The 16,854-nt window shown below is 37.6% G+C and overlaps 1 protein-coding gene and 1 long non-coding RNA gene across 3 annotated transcripts in view; both read right to left on the bottom strand.

Annotated features, from left to right (window-relative positions):
* The window catches only part of LOC120419152 (band 7 protein AGAP004871-like), a 99,605-nt gene extending 90,022 nt beyond the window's left edge, over positions 1-9,583 (bottom strand). The window contains exon 1 of one of the 2 annotated variants that reach the window (XM_039581798.2): positions 9,170-9,583. In XM_039581798.2, the coding sequence (XP_039437732.1) occupies positions 9,170-9,431 (262 nt within the window). In that variant the 5' untranslated portion in view covers positions 9,432-9,583. The remainder of the gene's footprint in view (positions 1-9,169) is intronic. The other variant, XM_039581805.2, reaches the window with a different exon arrangement.
* Positions 881-2,227, bottom strand: LOC128093343 (uncharacterized). The gene is made up of 2 exons (XR_008212429.1): positions 1,354-2,227; positions 881-1,282 (listed from the first exon to the last, which is right to left on the bottom strand). It is a non-coding gene; the product is annotated as an uncharacterized LOC128093343 (long non-coding RNA).
* Positions 9,584-16,854: the final 7,271 nt, after the last annotated feature.

Here is a 16,854-nt window from a genome sequence, read left to right as displayed (position 1 = left end):
TGAACCGATTTGGACCGTTCTGGTCTCATTCGATCCGTCTTAGGGTCCCACAAGACCTATATTAACTATTATGAAGTTTTGTTAAGTATTTCAAAAGTTATGCTAAAAAACGATTCTGGCTAAAGTTTGAAAGATTGTAAAAAGGGTGGTTTTTGTAAGAAAACCCGTCTGATCATACATTTTTAGAAAGGTATTTGAAAGACCTTTCTAATGAGCTCAAAACATTGAAGATCTGATAACCCTATCAAAAGTTATGAGCACTTAAGTGTCATTTGTACACATTTCAGAGGCCGGATCTCAAATATGTTGATGAAAAAGTTGTCCGGATCTATCATGCTACCCGTCATTGGATAGGTAATCAAAAGACCTTTCCAACGAGCCTAAAACATTTAAGATCTGAGAACCCTATCAAGAGTTACAAGCACTTAAGTGTTACTTACCCGCTTTTTTGAGGCCGGATCTCATATATTTTGATAAAAAACGTTGTCCGGATCTATCATGCGACCCATCGTTAGATGAGTAATCAAAAGACCTTTCCAACGAGCTCAAAACATTGAAGATCTGACAACCCTATCAAGAGTTATAAGCACTTAAGTGTTATTTACCCGCTTTTTTGAGGTAGGATCTCATATATTTTGATGAAAACGTTATCCGGATCTATCATGCGACCCTTCGTTAGATGGGTGATCAAAAGACCTTTTCAATGATCCCAAAACATTGAAGATCTGACAACCCTTTCAAGAGTTATAACCACTCAAGTGTTATGAAAACAATGCCCGGATCCAGCATTTTACAGTTATAGGAAATTTGGCTTACGTAAAGTTCATATTTTGGCATAGGATTTTTTTTGGGAAAGCAAACAATTGTCTTTTTCATACAGTTTTATTAGTTTCACACTTCCCACTTCAAGAAGCACATACAGAAATGAATTTTCAAAAACTATGTTCTTCTGTGTACATTCCTTTATTTTCGTTCCGAGCAATCTGACCAGAACTTTGCTTCTGGTTTATTCCATCTTGACGTACTCGCCCCACCGGCTGGTTTTTTTTAGTCAGCCAGCTGCGTGTTGTAGACCGTCCCGTTTCCGATCCAACCGACGGTCATAAGCTTGCAAGGATTAACTTTTTTAAAATACACCAGCTAAAACGGTTCCATAGTACCACTTCTGTAGCAATCTTTCGGGATGAGTTTCAGGAATCGTAACCGTCAGCCGTCAGGGCCAAAGGGTGCCGGAAGAGTTCTTGCCGCGAAGCATTCTGGATTTTTAACCCACTCAAACAACCTGAAAAAAGGGCAAAACAACAAAAAAAATAAGCTTTCGTTGTTTTTTTTGCAAACCTAACATGCTCTTACCATGACCAATGCACAAATTTGTTTCTTTTTTCCTGGTTTCCAGACTGGAGGTGCAAGTTTCGGCTATTTATGGCCATAATTAGGGAATTTAAGAGCCAGAAATGCTCCCTCAACTCAATATTAAACATTCAAACATTGCTGACGTTCGATTTGACAGATTTGACATGAGCGCATGAGCCGCTACACTGTTAAGAGAAGAGAACCAAATCAACCTAAAATCGGGTTGACTTTGATTTAAAATTCGACGCCAACATTCCAAAAAGCATCATGTACAAACCGTGCGTTTCGAGAAAAACGCATTTGAATGTTGAGCATCATTTTTCAATTCCCATCCCCATCCCCAATTCCCCCTACTCACCATCCGACTTTTCGATATCCAGAGGGTCCCTTCACGACAGTCATGTACACTGGACACGAGTTCTTGGCCAGATTGACCAGTTAATGCACACAAATTTTGCCAGCGGTCATCGAGAAAAAAAATCAAAACATTGAACTGACAGAACGGAGTTTGTTCACACGTCAAGATCATTTGGTACGAGGTGTGAATGCTCTGTCAAATAGCCACTAATTAATTAGCCAATCAACAACAAATCAGCGCTAATTGGAGCCTAACATTTCAAAAGGGCACATAACTTTTGTAAACAATAGTGTATCTCTTTCACTCAAATGACAGTTTACATAAGGTGTGAAAGGGACACACTCTAGCCTAAAAAAAGTTATGTGCCCTAATGAAATGGCAAGCACGAATTGATTTTCCCTAATAATCGATTAGGTTGGTCTAACAAGTTCAAAACATTGTAGCTCTGACTACCCTATCAAATGTTATTAGCACTTAAGTGTTATTCGATAAGTTTTTTATCAGACCTTGCCGATGAGCCAGTTATATTGAAGGTCTGAAAACCCTATCAAAAGAAATGAGTAATATAGTTGATTTGTTAAACATGTTGAGGAGGTATGTTCCTATTTTGACTGAATGTATTTATTTACTTTATGAATGCGAGGAAGGCACCAACCACCTAAAGGTGGATTAAGTAACGTTTTTTTTATTCAAGCGATTTATTGAAAAAATACATGAAAATTTGACTTAAAATTGCACTTAATGGGTGTTTTTTGGAATTGCAAAAAATGTTGTATGGAACTCGCTGCAAAACTTGATTTTTTCAGCACTCTTTGTATTAATCCAACTCGGTGATCCTCGTTGGATAAATTTAAGACTCGTGCTGAAAAAGTCTTCTTTTTGTAACTTGTTGCATGAACTACTATTTTGATTAATATAATAATTGTTAAATAAATAAAAACAAAAAAGAATAATATGAAACAAAATACATAAGAGCAGTTATTTTAAAAATATTCAACAAGAAAATTCTAAAAAGATAAAAAAGAATAAAAAAATAATGACGTTAAAATTAAAAATTTTGAAAAAAAAATTGGAATTCTAGTTAAACAAAATTCTTAAAAATTAAAAATAATATAAGTTTTAAAAATAATTAACAAAAAAAAATTATTAATCATATTAGGAATGTTAAATATAAAAAAATACGTTTTTTCGGAACTCTGAGTACGCCATCAAATCGGGCGTCCAATTTTACATAAAAATCCCTTTGACACCAATTTTCTATCTCATCACCGTTGCTGGCTGCAAATTATTTTAAAACACCTCTTTTTTCGCATGTTAAAAAATGAAAGGGGTCGTACCACCCCTCCGTCACGAGATATAAAAAAATGAACCTAGGATTCATGATCAGGGACAAAAGTTACCCCTTCGGACAAAGTTTCACGCAAATCAAAGAGGGGTTTGGGGCAACTTTTCCCGATTTCGTGTGAGTTGGTAAAGAATTACTTATAAGCCTTAAAAAAGAGGCTGTATTAAAACCACAATGCATTAAAATATATCCATTTTCCTGAATATTTTTAACAAAGCAACAATTACTAATTGTCGCATACAGAGAACGTGTTGTCTTTATTTTCCACTCCAAGAAACAGCAAATTCCGCTTTCACGAGACGTTGATTCGTCCTTTCATATCGAGGTGCCATGCTTCTTCCAGGCTCCACCATTGATTACATACCAGGAAGCCATAGCGTTTACTTGAAGACAAGTCAGATGGTGAAATTAATGAGAAAAGGAAGCCCCTTTCTTTCTCTTAATACGAGGTGGCACATGACCTTGATGCTTTGCCATCGAGCCAGATTGAACCAAATGAGAACTGAGACGAAACTAACCTTTTGTGGTTTGTCACGGGATAAAAATGGTAGAAGAATCAAAGTCAAGGGAAAAAATCAAATTTCTGTTAAAAAATCTGTTTACTATCATGTTGTCGTTGTCGTGCTATCTGGTCCCACGTAGATTTTAGGCCAAATTGAGTTAAAAACGTTATTTTGTGCAGCTCTCAATGCCCCACCTTTTGACCTTCACAGATCCCCAAAATTCGATTCCAATCCTTAGATATTCAATAAAAACCGAAAAAAAAACTCCGTGCATTGTTGTCACTCTTCATATGAAAGAAGTTTCAATCTTGTCGTGCTATCTTGACACACCCTGAAAATTGCTGTAAGTGCGACAACTGGCCAAAGGGATTTCAGGTCAGAACGCGTTTGACACACGTAGATGGCCGACTACCGTATACATTTGTAATTATGACTCGGGACTCCAGCAATCAAATTCCACCAAACTTCGGGACAATGCGCAGAATTGACAGTCAATTTGACCTTGAATAAAACGCGTTTTTCTCGAAACGTCAAAAAGCGACGTGCGACAAGATAGCACGACAACGTCAATGTGTTGGTCAGCGCAGTATTGGCTTGAACACCAGGGAAAATGGTGTAATTAAATGTTATCTTAGTGGGGGCGGAATCGGTTTTATCTCCTCAATTATCACCCAATTAGGGACAAACTTTCTCTGGGGGACGAGATGATTAGATTAGGCAAGTTTGTTGTATCCATGTTAAGGTATGCATTGTGAACAGATTTAAGCAATTTAAGAACAAAAAAAAAACTTTTCAAAATAGTGAAGGTATGAAAAAGACTCACACTGTCTCAGCTGATTCGTTCAACGACTACATCATCTCTGAAATTATAAACATAAGCAGCACTTTAGCAGCAGCAGCGAAGTTTAGCATCTGTGAAACGACCGACTAGAGAGGCGTCAGAAGACATCTTTATTCATGTTCCTTTGGTGTATGACTGATGAATCTTTTACCATGTTGTCTCAACCCCATTAGGGCCAGTTGTGCAACATTGTAGAATGACTCTTTGTGCACAAACTGAAGAAGAATAAAGTCATTTTAACTAAAAAAAAAAACATTTTAAAACGCAAATTGATTTTCTAAAACTCACAATTTGTCCCACAAAAACCAAAACAATCCCAAAATTTTCCACCCAACATACAAATCGCGCTCAACTGCGAAGGCCACGTGGCCAAACGAGAGTCAGCTGAACAACAACAAAAGACGAGGGCAAAAAAAACACTCCAAAAATCTGTGCATAAAAATGAACTGTGCCACAACAAAGCAGCGAATGCGTGGAAAACCTATTGAGAAAATTGGATTTTCCAGCAGTGAGCTTGAAACCTTAAATTTTGAAAACGACGGGAAAAACTGGTGACATGTTTTAGAGCCAGCCAACATCATAAAGTGGCATTCGAACCGGCGGGGAACGTTGGCGATTAATTGGATTAGGTTTAGAAATTTGAAAATTGGAATTGACAGTAATCAATTGGTGTTTATGCGTAATGGAATTGGGTGGGCAGAAAAACAATAATATTTTTGAAAGGAAGCTGAAAAAACCTCACCATGTATTCATTTTTTAATTAAAATTTATAACTGGTCAGTTAAATAAATCAAGATCCATAGCTTTATTTGGAATTGCACTTTCATCTATTAAGTTAAAAAAAATAATTAGGTTAAAACTACATTCAAACGAAAAATATGAGGACACTTTAAGGTTTTACAAATTATAAAAAAAAGACTTTTTTGGCCAAGTAGAACAGTGATGCCAAACGGATGTCTCGCGGAAATAACTCTCTTTAGGCTTATGTCAGTCTAGATTTTTAAAATTTTATACATTTTTTTCTAGAAAGCCTATCTAAGGAAAAACATTTTTTCCAAAAATTGACGAAAATTATCTTTTTTGGACCACCCTAACACGGCGTAGGTTTGGCCAAGGAACTCGAACGCCAATATTTGGCACGATCGGACAATTTTTTCCTTGAATCATGCATAACTGTGGGGATTTTAGTTTTTTAAACATGTTTTGTATCCATGCACCTGGTTTATGTTAGAAATATGTTTTTTATTCCATAACAATCCAATAACACCCTAAACAATCTAAAAGCTGAGCAATTCGCTACGAAATCGGTCTTTTATCTTTAATTTTAATTTTTGTATTTTTTAATCCGGCTGAAATGGTGCCACCCAAACAACCCAACAATTTCTAATGTCGATATCTCAGCAACTATAGGTCCGATTTACAATGTTAAAACATAAAACATTTGTGAAATTTTCCGATCTTTTCGAATAAAATATTTTCAAAAATTTTAAATCAAGACTAACATTTTAAAAGGGCGTAATATTGAATGTTTGGCCCGTTTGAAATGTTAGTCTTGATTTAAAATTTTTGAAAATATTTTTTTCGAAGAGATCGGAAAATTTCACGAATGTTTCATGTTTTAACATTGTAAATCGGACCTATATTTGCTGAGATATCGACATTGGAAAATGGTGGGTTGTTTGGGTGAGACTTAGAAAACATCAATTTTCCTGTTTTTTACCCTTTGCATGGCAATATCTCAGCAACTAAGGGTCGTATCAACAAAGTCCGAAAAAGAAAAATATAGAGAATTTTCTCAGCTTTTCAAAAATATTCTTTTCAACAGTGGGCAAACATGGGCCCTATTTTTAAAAAATGAAAAACTGCGACTATTTTCAAAAAAGTTACCTAAACATGGTTATAACTTGAAAACGGTGCACTTTATCAAAAATTCACTAAAGTACTTTTTGATTGCAAATTTGATTTTACATCGAAAAATGAAGTTGAAAAATTTTTGCGACCAATATTTCGATTTTTTGAAAAAATCTGTATTGATTCAAAAAATCATAACTCGGTCAAAGATTTTTTGCCCATTCTGAAAATTTCTGAAAAGTTGGCATTTTATGCCCTCTAAAACATATCAAAAAATAAAAAAAATAAAAAAAGTGTTTTTTGGCAAATCAAGTTTTAGTGACAAAAAGTTAAATTAAAAATTCACCAAATTTGTTTTACCGTGTATCATTTTTTTCAGTGTCGTCCATATCCATACCTACAACTTTGCCGAAGACACCAAATCGTTCAAAAAATTCCTTCGAAAGATACAGAATTTTGAATTTTCACATATCATTTTTGTATGGGCAGCTGCCAAATTTGTATGGAAAATTATATGGACAAACTAATGATGCAAAATGGCTTCTTTGGGCATGCCGAAGGCACCAAAAAAGTTTCAGCCGGATTAAAAAATTCAAAAAAAATCGAATGACCGAAATCTCAGAGAATTGCTCAGCTGTCCATACAAAAATGATGTATGAAAATTCAAAAATCTGTATCTTTTGAAGGAATTTTTTGATCGATTTGGTGTCTTCGGCAAAGTTGTAGGTATGGATAAGGACTACACTGAAAAAATATGATACAAGGTAAAAAAATTTGGGTGATTTTTAATTTAACTTTTTGTCACTAAAACTTGATTTGCAAAAAAACACTATTTTTAATTTTGTTCATTTTCTGATATGTTTTAGGGGACATCAAAAGCCAACTTTTCAAAAATTTCCAGAATGGGCAAAATTAAAAATAGTGTTTTTTTGCAAATCAAGTTTTAGTGACAAAAAGTGAAATTAAAAATCACCCAATTTTTTTTTACCGTGTAGCATATGAATAATGTTGAATAATGTCAGATTTATATTTTTGAAATGTCTCAAAAGCTTTGGTTATAAGGCATTTTTTTTACAGATTTTGTTTCTGTTCAAACAAAAGGCATATTTATTTATGTTGTGTACACAACTTTGAATGAACTATAATTAAATATTGCAAATTCAGATTAAAAAAAAAGCAAACTTTTTGTCAAGAATATATTAGTTATTTTCCTATAACTTTTAAACAACAAGAACTTTTATAAGCTGCTTAGGGTCTTGCTGAAATCTGAAACGGGTAGACTACATATAGACCAAATAAGTCAAGTAAAACAGAGAAAATGAAGTGCATATTTTTGAGCAACAACCCCACATTTACACACATAGGGTATTTGTCCCTATTTTGGGCTTAGTACCAATATTGAGTACCAAACTTAATTTGACGAAATTGTGCATTCCACCGTCAATTTGCAGGAAACTGCGACTTGGGAATGATACTTGCTGTCATTAGCTTCAGGTTAGTTGGAAAAAAATAATTCACTTTTTCCTTTTAAATAGGAAAAAACGGAATAAACATATCACTCGTCAAATTTTTCGTTGAAAATTACTAGTTGCTCATTAGGTCCAAAATTTTCACAACTTTTGCTAACCGCTTATTGACACATAGCGTCACAGCTTTCATCACTCGGCACACGAATCCCCCAAATCTCAAACCACCAGCAATAGGTTTTTATTGGCGGTTAGCATTATCCTGTTTGAAAAAACAATCACTAAACTGACACCAATCCTAGCACCAATCAATAATGTTCTTAATCAAAGTTTCTCTCTAAATTTCGTAGACAATGCCTGTATTTACAGTCCATTTGACACTTCTAGAAACTGTGACAGTGTGTGCGCGCCTTTCACATCTCAAAGTCCTTACTCGCGTAGTACGGCTTAATTAATTGGCTGCGCAACAGATATTTAATTATGTTTAAAGCTCATAAATTAATGAAATCAATTATGCTCATGCAATTTATGCACGTAATTTTACTGTTACTAGTTATATTAAAAATTTGAATGTTGATTTGTGGCTTGTAACAGCACAACGATTTAGCTTGTTTGGTAACCTACTTTTTGGAGCTGAACTGTACGAGTTGGGGCTGAACCAAACGTAAAAAAAAATTGCCACGTGCTTTGGAATTTCAACCAATCAGAAGGTGGGTCGAAAATAGGTACATTGAAGGTCGGATGCTAGGTGCAATAGACCCAAAATAGGGGCAAAAAATGTTTTAGTTTTTTGTGCTTTTACAGTGATATAAGGTATTTTTATCGATTTAGCAACGCCCAACCCGGTGAAATAATGTGTTAAAATAAGAAACAACAACACCTGTTTTAGCATTTTTGCTCAAAAATGAAGTGGTTTTACACGGGAAAAAGTCAATTCTCGAAATCATGAATTTTGTTTATGAATTTGAGAACCATGAAGGAATATATTTACGTTTATCCTTCGTGGATCTTAAATTAATGAACACAATACACGATTACGGGAATTGATTTTTCTCTGTGTAGAAAACAAGTTGCACAGTTGCTCCAATTGATTGTTATGCAACTTGCTGAAACAGGTGTTGTTGTTTCTTATTTGTACGACTAAAAACTTGTTGACAACGGTTACTGCAACAGCTTGTTGCACAGCCATTTGGACGGACCTCAAAAGGAAATGAATCAATTCTGTGCCATGGACCTAAATCTAACCGTATTGACACCGTATTTGTTTGTGCTATTAAGTTTTTATGATCCGCGGGACGTCACGCAAATTAATTGGCGTTTCCACGCTGATCATGTTTTGATCTCCTTGATCTTGTGTTATGATGTTCTTTCAGCCTGTTTCCTGTCTTCGCCCTGTCACACAATCCAAACACACATCTCCCCACCCCCCAAAAACACAGAACCCGCACTCACCGGTTCGTACCCTGAGCGAGTCGGAGATCGGAATGGCCAGCGAGTGCCGGTCGTACGGTGACAGCTGCGGCTGCGGAAGCCTCAACGGTGTCGTCTGGGAATGCTGCGGATGTTGCTGGTGCTGTAGGTGCTGTTCCTGCTGCGGATGCTTTGGTACTTGAGAAATCACTGGAGGCACTGCCGGTGGCGGTGGTGGCGTCGGCAGTGGCAACACTGGCGGTGGAATCGTCCCCAAGTGGAACTCCGCCGACTCGTCCTGCATGACAACACGCGATCACTTCTTCCCCCCGGGGAGATTGTACGGGCTCACTGGTAGCGCGCGGATTCGTTCCTGGAGAAAGTACTTCAAGTCTTCGCGGACGCCCGAGAAGTACAACGAAAAGAACCGTTTTGAGCACGCGTCCGGCCACTACTGAGAAAGGCCCCCGTGCCCCGACTCGACCTGGCGGCGCGCGGATCTTCAGGATGGATGCGCACTTGCTTCATTTTCTCCGCGCCACTTCTTCTTGGCGGCGGCGGCAATCCATCCGGCCAAGAAACGCCGCGAGAGAAAGAGACCTCGGCGGCAGTATGAGTATGTATAGTTTTGGCCAGCCAGCAAATATAAACATTTGGCGCAAAATAACGAGCTAGCGCGCGCGGTTTTCGGTCAAATGCGCAGGAGGTTGGAGGGCGAGGTTGACGGAACACGGAGGCAGCGGAAACGGCCAAGACTGGCTTTCCCGTGTGTGTGTCTCGGCGCATAAACAACAACAACAAGCCAAACGCAGATCGTGATCGTGAGTAAGAATTGTGCGGTGAGCCAACATGGATGGCCTCTGCGCGCTAAATAGTTGGAGTTGGCGGTGGCCTGGCAGCAGATGGTAATCGGAACGGCAGCAATGGCAGAATTGATGGCCACCGGCGGCTTAATCCTGCGGCACTCGTAAATCAAATCGATTCTGAGTAATCCTCGGGGATCGACACGGCGGTGGTTTGATCAGGGTTAAATAGTTGTAAATTGAAGAAATTAGATTTATTGAACAAGCTCTGGATACGTTTCCAAAACAGGCCTGACTCGATCAGCCCAACAAGAGTTTGTCTTTGAGACCATTAAAAAAGCAATTTTAGTCTGATTTTACGCTTAGATTTCGTCGCCGTCGTGCTAACTTGTCGTACGTGCATTTTGGGCCAACTTGAGTTAAGAACGCCATTTTGTGCGGCTCACAATGCCTCACCTTTTGACCTTCACAGATCCCCAAAATTCGATTTCAATCCTGAGATTTTCAACGAAATCCTAAAAAACTCCGTGCATTTTTGTCACTTTACATATGAAAGTAGTTTCAATCTTGTCGTGCTATCTTGCAACTCCCTGAAAATTGATGTAAGTGCGACAACTGGCCAAAGGGATTTCAGGTCAGAACGCGTTTGACGCACGTACAAATTAGGCTACCGTAAACATTTGTAATTATACACAGAAAAAAAAAGTTGAATTTTGGAATGTTGAAAATTTGGTAGGTTGAATATTACCTCTTATTTTGAGTAATATTACACAAAAAATGTGTAAAAATGTGAACCTGATGAATATTCATCAAAAACTGATGAAAATTCATCATTTTCTGGGGTAAAATTAATCATTTTTTTTGCCATCATTTTTTTTTCTGTGTAACTCGGGACTCCAGCAACCAACTTCAACCAACTTCGGGACAATGCACATAATGGTCAGCCTAACAAAACGTGTTTGTTATTGTTTACATTGCGTGCTCTAGTTTTCTTTATTCAAGGTTTTCGCGTTTTTCTCGGAACGTCGAAATGGCGGGTGCAACAAGATAGCACGACGACGTCGATTTGTTACAAATGGACACATTTCGAGCCGAACATTTCAATTCGACGTTGTCGTGCTATCTTGTCGCACGTCGCTTTTTGACGTTCCGAGAAAAACGCGTTTTAATGTTTGACCTTGAATAAACAAAAACGAAAGCACGCAATGTACACACGTGTTGTTTGGTTTACCGTTCTGTGCATTGTTCCGAAGTTTGGTTGCCGGAGTCCCGAGTTATAATTACAAATGTTTACGGTAGTCGGGCATGTACGTGTGGTAAATGCTTTCTGACTGGAAATCCTTTTGGCCAGTTGTCACACTTACAACTACTTTCAGGGTGTCAAGCTCAAGGGTGTGAAGGTCAAAAGGTGAGGAATTGAAAGCTGTACAACATGACGTTCGTAGCTCAATTTTGCCCGAAATGCACGTGTGACAGGATAGCACAACAGCGATGACTTGCAATATCTTGTTCGAGAAAATGTGTACCTTTAACTTCCCTTTTTCATTTTGTTCTACTTTTGTTCTATTCCAACACCCTCAAAGACAGGTGTGACCAAAGTATGGCCCGCGGGCCAAACGTGACCCGCGAGGTGTTTATTGTGGCCCGTGGACTCATTTGGAAAGAACATGTAAAATGGCTCTTTGACCCATCTTTAAGTGATTTTATAATTCTTTAATGTTTTTTTTTTTGAGAAACGTTTTAATTTTTCAGTTAATACAGAAGTAATGGATTATTCAAGCTTTGATCTCGATTATACGAAACAAATTTGTTGTTGAAAAACCTATCTTATTGTGATAGAGATTGTAATTTAGCCTAAATTTTCACATGAGGCTAATAGGAACAGCAGTTTTAACCATGTTAGAGCACAATATTTTGATTTTTCTTGTTGGTTTCGGATAGAACAGAGGCAATCTTATGAGTACTTACATTCACATTTTGCGTTTAGTAACAGACGTTTTCAGCGATGTGTACATGTACATCCATTTCCAAATTTAAAACCTTTAAGTGCTCTAAACACTGCTGTCCCTATTCAGACTGTATTCTCGATTCACCCCAGATGACGGTTTTTCATATCAATTTGAAAGTAATAGCGCACCGTTTTCTTATGTGCTGGGCCTTACAGTTATTTTGCACTTAGAAACCTTTCACCTCGGGATTTGTACTCATGATATTTGGGTTATTTGACATTTGGAATCTAATTGGCTAATATCTGATTAAGGCAGACCAAATAGGACCATTAGCATTAGCATTAGCATTAGCATTTGGAGGACGCCCCACCACCGGAAGGCTCCACAACGCTTATCCCACTGTTTGGTGTGGTTGTGTTAGACCCTCATCCGGAATAATAATCCAACACGGGAGATACCATGTTTTCATCTTTTGATGAGTGTGTAATACAGCCCAGGGCATAAGGGGGTCCACGCCGGGTCCAAGCTATCCTCGGGGAAATGACGGAATGTTAGTAAACACCTATCTAAAGTGCGCAGGGACCCCTACGTCACCTTAGTGGTATAGATGTTTGTAGGGAGGTTTTGGACTCAATGTTAGTAGGAGAGGTAGAACCCTAGGATATACCCCGAAAGGTATTGCGGGCGAGTCAAGTAGATTTAGTTTTTTGATTATTAAACTTATACAGATGATTGTACAGTATAAAAGATGCATGATTTATATATATTCGATTTAAAGCCACGGCAGATACAACGCGACGAAGCCGTGCATGATTAAATTGTCTGTAGTAATACTAAAACAACCATTTCCTCAGGTAAAAACAATGCCGATTAAACACAGTTTTAACATGTCTGCTGTTAAACTCATGCTATCGACTGTAAGAGTAAAGCGATGTTTATATATTTTTCTATAACTTATCATGTGTTTAAGCGGAATTCGAGGTTAAAAGTAATTTAACGCATAATTAAAATCTTGAATTTAAACTCTTACAGCGATGCAGAGTGAACATCAATTATTTATTTATTCATTTGTTTTATTTGAATGTAAGAATTAGAAGTTAATATTAACGACCGATTCAAAAAGCATACTTAGTTAATGTTTAAACTTTTATGTGTAATGTGATTAATCGGCATATTCAATATTATTGAAATAAATACTATAATAATGGAAAGTCCTCACCAAGTTTATCATCTTAGGCATCCGTTGGAATTGTTTTGTCCACTGCAACGACTTGAGACACCTATGTTTGTCTCACTTAGTCTCTTTCGAAAAAATGGCAGCACTGATCACTTTGACCAAACACGCATCCATCTTGACAGCAGCGGCATTTTCCTTCTCTTTCATTTCATCTACATCTGTCATCGGTGTCGTCACCAATACCAGTGCAGTTAGAGGGCGGCAGCCGTAACGGTAATCCCAATCTCGATAGAAAATTTTTTTCACCAATTTCACCACCACTTCAGAAAAAAGCGATTCAGAAGAAATTTTAAGAAACTAAGCTTAGCTAACAACACTGCCACCTCTTCAAGTTTACACCACTTTCCTTCAAAGCACACAACTCGAAAGGCCATCTCTTTCACACTCATGTTGTTGCTCCGCTCATTCATTTGCTCAGCTGGCTCAGCGGTCCGCGATGACGATGACGAATCGCTAGCGTCATCAACTCTCCCCAAGCCGGCATGAGAGGCTCGGTGCGATGACATCCGATGATAGCCGACTGCACTCACGAATTTCTTTTCCTCTCCGTTCGCTAACACACTAACACGCGAAAACTCGCCATGGCCATCCTTCTCTTTTCCTCCAGTGGCCAACAAGACAACATCACACCAATACACTACTGCCTGGCCTTGTATTCGTGTGATTTTTTCACCAAGCTGAAGATTTTTTCTCCGGCGCAACCGACGCAATGCGAACAATGGCCGACACCAATCACACAACTCAAATAAAATGATAATTTTCTAATAAAACCGAGAAAATTTCCAGATTTTAAAGGCAACACACATCACACAACACTTTCTGGACAATCCTGAATACTTTTTAGGTAAATCGCACGCCTAATACAACCGATATTCGAGTCTATAAAAGTACTCGCTCCAGAGCGAACCGCACCGCACGACGTCTCGTACCGAACTCCTAAGGCAGACCAAATAGGACCAAAACAAAAAAAAAAATGGAAGAACAATTGTTGAAAAATACAAGAAAAATACTTTCGCAATGATTTTTTGCAGCCTGTTTATGAATTAAACTACACAGTTTGTCAAAGATTGTGTTTCACGTTTTAATTTTCTTTAGAATAATAATTAAAATTTTAATGAATATACTGCCCCTGATCGCATAAATGTCCCATATGCACTTCATCGATTTCGAGTTATTGATGCAGTTTGGTTCCAAATCGTGTGCTCTTTCAAAAGAGCCTATAACATCCAGTACTTTGTTCTAGAAATCAGGAGAAAATCCAGTTTTTTCGCGAAAACTTAATACGTAGCCACAGAGTAAGACAGAGTCACTACTGCCATTTGATTTTTGGTTCCACTTTGTGGTACATCGCAGGTACATCGCACGCCTGCTACCAGCAAACCTTATGGAGCCAAAAAATAAAATGACATTTCTTCGGACTGCTCGCTCTGTGTTACTCTGTGACGTAGCCTTATGTATGGGACAAACTTTAAATGCGTTTTTCTCAGCTTGCTGTTTTTGCATATGGGACATTTATGCGAACATGGGCAGTATACCCTTTTTCAATTTGAATTGATTAAGCTTTTTTGAACGAAACTGTTGAAAAAATGTATTTTTTTTGTATTTAATATTTGAATGCTGAAAATGTACAAAAAATCATTTAATTACAAAAAAAGCTAATAATTGTTTTTTAAGTTTTATAAATTGTAATGACGTAATTTTATTTCATTCAAATAAACAATTTGTAACATTTGGCTTTCAAGCTCATGTGAGCTTCAAATTTGGCCCGCTATTTAAAAACATTGGGCACCCCTGTCTCAAAGACAATTGAGTACTTTTGTTAATTTGATTTGGTTAACCGCGGTGGATTTTCTTGAAACAATTCGAACTGTCAAAAATCCACCAAAGGATCTACCGGTGGATACTTTTCTACCACAGTTTTTTTTGTGATCAATGTGGTATAGCTTGCTTTGATGGATTTTTGACAGTTCGAATTATTTCAAGAAAATCCACCGCGGTTAACCGCAATCAAATTAACAAAAGTACTTTGATTTTCTTTTTTGAAAATAAATTCAATAGCAATTTTATATTTGGGCAATTTTTCAATTCAGCGATTCCACGTCAAACCCGCTGGATTCAAATCAATACTGCACAAATTTGGCATTTAATAATAAGTTCCTATTAAAAATAGCCCTTTTAATGTTTGGGGTGGTTCTGTGTAAAATATGGTGGTCCAAAAAGGGGACTTATTGAACACAAAGAGACGAGTTGTTCCTTTTAATTCCGCCATATATTATAATATCTTTACAGATACGTATATCGTCTACTACTTTCAGACTTCATAAGTGTTCTGTTCTCGACTAGTCGCTGAAAATGTCTGTTACTAAACGCAAAATTTGAATGTAGGTACTCATAAGATTGCCTCGTAGTTAAATGGGATAATTTTCAAAAAAAATCAAATTATTCGCTCTACAGCATTGCCTTGGCGTTCTCGATTGCGAGATTCCTACTCGAAACTAGGTGTCCGAAGGCTTGATTGTTGAGGCAATTGCAATCCTCTTTTTACACCTTAGTTTCCATCCACTCCGGGATTCGAACTGACGACCTTTGGATTGTGAGTCCAACTGCCTACCAGCGACTCCACCGAGGCAGGACCCAGGGAGACGACTCCTACACCTGGACTGAGCTAACGACCTAACCTTTTTAGGTTAGTCCGGGGCCAACATTTACTTCCCGTCCGACGGAAGGCGTGATCGGACAAATCTCGTCTCGAAAAATGTCACCGGGACCTTCTGGGATCGAACCCAGGCCGACTGGGTGAGAGGCAATCACGCTTACCCCTACACCACGGATCCCGGCATAATTTTAAAATGTTCAAATCAGGCTTGAATATAGATTTCTTTTGTGCCTTGAACAACCCTTTAAAAATTGGAATATTACTTTGTATTTTGATTTTTGTTATTTTTATTTTGCAATTCAAAATTCAAAATTTTCAAACCAACACAATACCGTTTAAATTGAGAAAATTCTATAAAATATTCCCAAAGCAAGTATGGTACTTCTGTCACTTCTGACAAAAGACGCAAAACTAGTCTGAAACGCCCAAGTAACAAAAAGTTTCAGGATTTCTACAAGAGCTATAAGAGCTCTTGTAGAACTTCTGAAACTTTTTGCCATTTGGACGTTTTTTTTTTTGCTTGAAAATCGCGAAAATGCTGTTTCTTTTGTCAGGAGCAAGACAGCACCTAAGGCATGTAGATTAGATAAGGTAATGCGGGGTTTCGAGCTGTCAAAAAATTGTTTGCACAAAAACCGGATTTTATTTATGAAGAATTTCAGAAAATGGAAAATTTGACCATTTTTAAGGGCAAATTTCACCGGATTTTTTCTCTGCAGGGTTGTTTAACATGCGAAACAAAACCCAAACACACATTTAACTGCATTTTATTTTTTGAAAAATATGTTCTATCTGGGTTTTATTCTATCTATATGGCGTCATCCATAAAGTATGTCACGCTCTAGGGGGGGAGGGGGGGTCTGAGCAAGTGTGACATTGCATGTTATAAGTATAGGAAAAGCGTGACAAAGGGGGGGAGGGGGGGTAAATTTTGGCTGATTTTAGCGTGACGTACTTTATGGATGAAGCCAATGTGGATTCATTCAAACTGATCAGCTTTCTTTTGCAAAGTGGCGAACTAAAGTTGATTCAGCCGTTCCGGAGATGATATTTCTTTCGCAAAATCGTATAAAAACGAATAA

The sequence above is a fragment of the Culex pipiens genome, chromosome 3 (assembly GCF_016801865.2).
Source record: "Culex pipiens pallens isolate TS chromosome 3, TS_CPP_V2, whole genome shotgun sequence".
Classification (NCBI taxonomy): domain Eukaryota; kingdom Metazoa; phylum Arthropoda; class Insecta; order Diptera; family Culicidae; genus Culex; species Culex pipiens.
Note: the sequence above shows the minus strand (reverse complement) of the source record. Positions and strands in the feature narration are given on the sequence as shown.